This window comes from Heterodontus francisci, chromosome 7 (assembly GCF_036365525.1).
Source record: "Heterodontus francisci isolate sHetFra1 chromosome 7, sHetFra1.hap1, whole genome shotgun sequence".
NCBI classification, from domain to species: domain Eukaryota; kingdom Metazoa; phylum Chordata; class Chondrichthyes; order Heterodontiformes; family Heterodontidae; genus Heterodontus; species Heterodontus francisci.
This window is the reverse complement of record NC_090377.1, coordinates 131,435,345-131,441,512: the sequence shown is the minus strand read 5'-3', so window position 1 is coordinate 131,441,512 and position 6,168 is coordinate 131,435,345. Positions and strand designations below refer to the sequence as shown.

At 44.7% G+C, this 6,168-nt stretch overlaps 1 protein-coding gene across 1 annotated transcript in view; it reads right to left on the bottom strand.

Moving 5' to 3' along the window:
* Window positions 1–272: 272 nt before the first annotated feature.
* LOC137372322 (T-cell-specific surface glycoprotein CD28 homolog) overlaps window positions 273–6,168 on the bottom strand; it is a 51,245-nt gene continuing 45,349 nt past the window's right edge. Inside the window, exon 4 of the mRNA XM_068036161.1 lies at window positions 273–1,767. Within this exon, the coding sequence (XP_067892262.1) occupies window positions 1,651–1,767 (117 nt within the window). The 3' untranslated portion in view covers window positions 273–1,650. The remainder of the gene's footprint in view (window positions 1,768–6,168) is intronic.

Here is a 6,168-nt window from a genome sequence, read left to right as displayed (position 1 = left end):
TGCCACTTCATTTCATCTTCTGTGTTTGCATCTGCAGCAGATGCCAGGAAACTTTCACAATGACTCAGGGTCCTGAAGTTTATTGATAATATTTTTTTATAATGCAAAATCAGACAACAAAACGCCCACCTTGTGGCTGCTCTTAACCTGCCACCGAGATTTAACAGCACAGGTGCAGAAAATGAAATTATTCATTTCATGTAAATAACATGTCTGGGCGGCATTTACCAAATCCCGGATGCTCCAGGACAAAAATACACAGAAACCGCATATAGTAAATTAGATCATTTTATTGAGAATAATTAAAATGACTAAACTCAAAAGCAATAAAGCTCGTTCATTACAAGGCTTTCCTCAGAACAAATGCACGGGGGTTAACATTTAAAATACATGTAGCAGAGCACTATGTACAGCAATCCTGATCAGCCAGCCTTGGCTGGGCAAGAGTGGGGCCATCAATGGATACAAGGTGCAGGAGTGAATCCTCCTGCCCACCATCCTCCCCGCAAAGTAGCATCGTGCCTCGTAAGACAATGGCAGTGACTGCTTGAGCATGGCTGGAGCTTGATTGTTTCAGTTTGACATTCTGTTTGATCTTAATTCCTGCCTCCACACTTTACAGTCAGGGTTTGCTCACAAGTGAGCAGCGTCACTTATGAAGACACAAAACAGGAGGGAGCTACCTCTTGCACTGGGCTGCTGGGGGAGTTACCGCTTGTACTGAGCTAACTGAGGAGTTAGCTCTTGCTCTGGGCTACTGGGGGAGCTACCTCTTGTACTGGGCTAACCAGGGAACTACCACTTGCACTGGGCTACCGGGGGATCTTCCTCTCACACTGGGCTTCCGGGGTGGGAAGGGATGGGGTAGCTTTTAATATTTTCATTCTCCTTCAATTTGGCCCCAGTTTACCTCTGAAGGCATTGGGTATTGGAGAGCATTAGGATTCAATCAAATAGTGTGGCAATGGGCAATCTGTGGGCCCAGATCAGGTCTGGTATTAGTGACGCACTCTCCAGACTGCAAACTGTTTAAAGGTGGCAGTGAACGGTGGTTGTTAAAACAGTCATAGGAACATAGGAACAGGAGTAGGCCATTCAGCCCATCGAGCCTCTTCTGCCATTCAGTATGGTCATGGCTTATCATCCACTTTAATGCCTTTTTCCCACACTATCCCCATATCCTTCAGCTTTCAGGGTTATTTTACTGGTATCAACCCATTTGTTGAATTCTATTTCACAACCTGCCATAGCATGATTTGAATGCACAACGTTTGGGTTGCAGATCCAGTACCAAAATCACAAGGCTACTGTATCTTTTAACAGATCTGCCTCATGGTCAGATCAAGGGTAGTCCAGTAATCCAGCTCCAATCCTTGTGTAATAGATTCTCTTCTCTTGGTCTTTCATGACAGTTTACCTCTAATGCCTTGAGCAGTGCCACATTGTGAGGAGCCACCATACTGATTCAAAGATAACTTGGGTGCAACATATTTACTTCTCACTGCAGCCTTTCTTCTGAAGCTCTTTTTAGACTGTGAAAGGTGGACAAATACCGCAACCGTCCACGTGAACTCTGCCTTGGCAAATTGCAGAAGTGGTTAAACCATTGCAGTTTCCTCTGTGCTTGTCCAATTTAACACATTGTTTTTTTCAGTATTTGCGCGCAAGACTTGCAGCTGACTCGTTGTTCCTCCTGTTCTGCTCTGTGCCCGTGCTGGGAGCCATCCGCTCATACACAGTGTTCTCTTCTTCTTTCTTTATTGTCTTCTGCAAAGAAAAAATATTTACAAGGTTATGTCGAGACGTACCTTCCAATACATGCAGCAACTAATTCAGAGACACCGTTAGCTGCACAACAACAATTTGCATTTATGTAGTGTTTTCAACCTAGGAAAACGTCCCAAGATGCTTCACAGAAGCATGATCAGACATCAATTGACAGAAAGCTAACGAAGGATCTTTTAGGAAGGTTGACTGAGAGTTTGGGCAAAGATGTAGGTTTTAAGGTGGAGAGACAGGTCAACAGAGGGAGATGTTTAGGGAGGGAATTCCAGAGTTTAAGGTCAAGGTAGCTGAAGGTAGGGCTGCCAATGAAGTGGCAAAGGAATGTTCAGATGCACGAAAAGCCAGAATTAGAGGAGCACAGAGAACTCAAGAGTGTTGTAGGGATGGAGCAGATTATGGAGGGATTTGAACACAAAGGTAAGAATTTCAAAATTGAGGTGTTACCAGACTGGGAGCCAATGGAGTCAGGGAAAACATGGGTGATGGGTGCATGTGTCTCTGTGTGGCTGTTGGAACAAAATCTAAAAATGTCCAATTCTCTTTCAAAATGGTGCCCTCCCCCATGGCCACTGATGCACACATTTTTAATAGGGTCTGGGAGGGGGGGGGTGTCCTTCAGTTGCTGCTGTCACTCTTTTCCCCTTCTTACCCCACTGCCATCTCTGCTGCCCCATGAGTTGGGGGGATAGTGTGGCTTGGGGGCTTTTAAATGCCCCTTTGGAGGAGCATATGATAGGAGTGGGAGTGACATGAGGGGCCAATACTCACCTTTATCTTCCCATCGTCCACCAACACCCCCCCCGCCACTCCCACCCCCCCCCCCCCCCACCCCAGCTTAATGGTTGGTGCTTATGACACAAATGACTTTGCAGGACAGAGCGGGTGTGCATAAATAACAGCTAAAATCAACTGGAGTTTGGTTTCTAGATCATAGCATCATATGGTACAGAAGGTGGGGATGGGCGAGTGCTGAATGGCAGGCATAGCTGAACCAAATTTATATAGCCATGATTCTAAGATTGTTTGCATGTACATAGAATCATAGAAGGTTTAAGGCACAGAAAGAGGCCACTTGGCCCATCGTGCCTGTGCCAGCCGAAAAACGATCCACCCATTCTAATCCCACCTTCAGCATTTGGTCCGTAGGCCTACAGATTACGGCACTTGAGGTGCATATCCAGACTCCTTTTGAATGAGTTGAGGGTTTCTGCCTCAACTACCCTTTCAGGCGGTGAGTTACAGACCCCCATCACCCGCTGGGTTGAAAACTTTTTCCTCATCTCCCCTCTAATCTTTCTACCAATCACTTTAAATCTAAGCTCCCTCATCACTTACCTCTCTGTGAAGGTGAATAGACCCTTCACTTCCACTCTGTCCAGGCCCCTCAAAATTATGTACATTTCAATCAGATCTCCCCTCAGCCTTCTCTGTTCCAAGGAGGACAACCCCAGCCTATCCAATCTTTCCTCATAGCTGCATTTTTCCAGTCCTGGCAACAACCTCGCAAATCTCCTCTATATCCTCTCTAGTGCAATTACATCCTTTCTGTAATGACGTGATCAGAAGTGCACACCATACTCACGTTGTGGCCTAACCAATGAGTTATACAGTTCCAGCATAACCTCCCTGCTCTTATATTCTATACCTCAGCTAATAAAGGAAAGGATTCCATATGCCTTCTTAACCACCTTATTGACCTGTCCTGCTACCTTCAGGGATCTGTGGACGTTCACTCCAAGGACCCTCACTTCCCTTACACTTCTCAGTATTTTCCCATTAATCGTGTGTTCCTTTGCCTTGTTTGACCTCCCCAAATGCATCACCTGACACTTCTGAGTTGAATTCAATTTGTCACTTTTCTGCCCATCTGACCAGACCATCAATATCTTCCTGCAGCCTACAGCTATCCTCCTCACTATCTACCACGGCCAATCTTTGTGTCATCTGCAAACTTCTTGATCATACTCCCTATATTTACATCCAAATCATTAATTTACACCACAAAAAGCCGGGGACCTACGACTGACCCCTGCGGAATGCCACTGGAAACAGCCCTCCAGTCGCTAAAACACCCGTCAACAATTACCTTTTGTTTCCTGCCACTGAGCCAATTTTGTATCCACCTTGCTGCATTTCCCTGGATCCCACTGGATTTTATTTTTTTAACCAGTGTGCCATGTGAGACCTTGTCAAAAGCCTTGCTAAAATCCATGTAGACCATATCAACTGCACGACCCTCATCGATCTTCCTTGTTACTTCTTCAAAAAATTCGATCAAGTTGGTCAGACAAGATCTTCCCTTAACAAATCCATGCTGACTATCCTTTCTCAGTGACAGTGTATCCTGTCTCTCAGAACAGATTCCAATAATTTGCCCACTACTGAGGTTAGACTGACTGGCCTGTAATTATTCTGTCCATCCCTCACTCCCTTTTTAAACAGAGATACAATGTTAGCAGTTCTCCAATCCTCTGGCACCACACCTGTATCCAGTGAGGACTGGAAAATGATGGTCAGACATTCTGCTATTTCCTCTCTTGCTTCTTTTTCAAGCCCGGGATACATTTCATCTGGCCCTGGTGATTTATCAACTTTCAAGGATGCTAATTACATTAATACTTCCTCTCTCCCTATGTTTATCACATGCAATACTTCACACCCCTCTTCCTTAACTACAATATCTGCATCGTCCCCCTCTTTTGTGAAGACAGGTGCAACGTATTCATTAAGAACAATACCAACATCTTCCGCCCCTACACAAAGATTACCTTTTTGGTCTTTTATGGGCCCTACTCTCTCCTTAGTTATCTTCTTACTCTTACTGTATTGATAAAACATCTTTGGGCTCACCTTGATTTTGCTTGCCAATATTCTTTCATGTTGTCTTTTTGTTTTCCGAATTTCCCTTTTGATTTCACCCCTCCACTTTCTATACTCCTCTTGGCTTTCTGTAGTATTCAGTTCTCGGTGTCGGACATAAGCTTTCCTTTTCTGCCTTATCTTACCCTCCAAGCTCCTTGACATCCACCGGGCTCTAGATTTGGCCATCTCACCCTTTTTCTTTGTGGGAACATGTTTACTCTGAAGCCCTTGAATCTCCCCTTTGAATGCCTTCCACTGTTCTGACACTGATTTACCTTCAAGTAACTGTTTCCAGTCCACTTTCGCTAAATCACTCCTCAGTTTGGTAAAATTGGCCTTGTCCCAAATGAGAACTCTAACTCCTGATTTATCTCTGTCCTTTTCCATAATTATGTCAAAACTGACTAAATTATGATCATTACTACCAAAATGCTCTCCCACTGCCACTCCTTCCCTAAAACCAAGTCTAAAACTGTATCTCTTGTTGGACTTTCTACATACTGGCTACATACATCCTAAACATGCCCTAGTCCAAACCAGTGTCTTGCCAGGGGATAGACAGTGCCTGATACCTATCACTAAGAGCGGGAAGAAAATTACAAAGGGTTGATGGTCACTTGTGAGGAACTCAGAGAATTCAGGGGAGGTCCTACTGGACTGGAATAAAGCTAACCCTCGGATCCTGTTTTCACGAAACCCTGGTTACAACAGCCAAATTGTTTAACATCAGCAACTGGGAAAATAACATACTCCTTCATTAGGAACACATTCATGGATTAAATAAATGAAAATAATCAAGTAATTATTGATCCACATTGTTGCGTGATTGCCATTAAGTGTGATGTCCCTTTAAGAGATTATGCTAATCAGCCAAGAACCAGGGTGCAGTCATGTGACTACAAGCCTGCATCTCTCTGCTACTGTAACACCAAGAGGCAGGTCCTGTAAATAGATAGCACTGTACTGTATATAATGGTTTAGCTCGAACAAACCCGTTTGAGATCTTCATCAACTGGACTCCATGCATCTCATTTATGTTGCATCAGACAACATAAAAAGAACTCATTACACATGTAGATTCAGAAGGGCCTGCAAAGAGTGGGTTGCCCTAAGGATCGGTGCTGGATGATATACTGAGTGGAGAGTTCCAGGGATCATGCTAGAGATAGTGCTCCAGGAGTTGATGTTGGGGAGATGTACTGAGTGCAGTCTCCCATGGGTTGATGTTGGGGAGATGTACTGAGTGGAGTGCTCCAGGGGTTGATGTTGGGGAGATGTACTGAGTGCAGTGTCACACGATTTGATGTTGAGGAAATGTATTGAGTGCAGTGTCCCATGGGTTGGTGTTGGGGAGATGTATTGAGTGAAGTGTCCCACGGGTTGACGTTGGAGAGACGTACTGTTTGCAGTGTCCCAGAGATCTGTGCTGGAGAGTTATACGGAGTGGAGAGTTCCAGGGGCTTGTGCTGGGAGACCTACTCTTCCGACTGTTCTTGGACAATCTGGACTGGGGAGCAAATT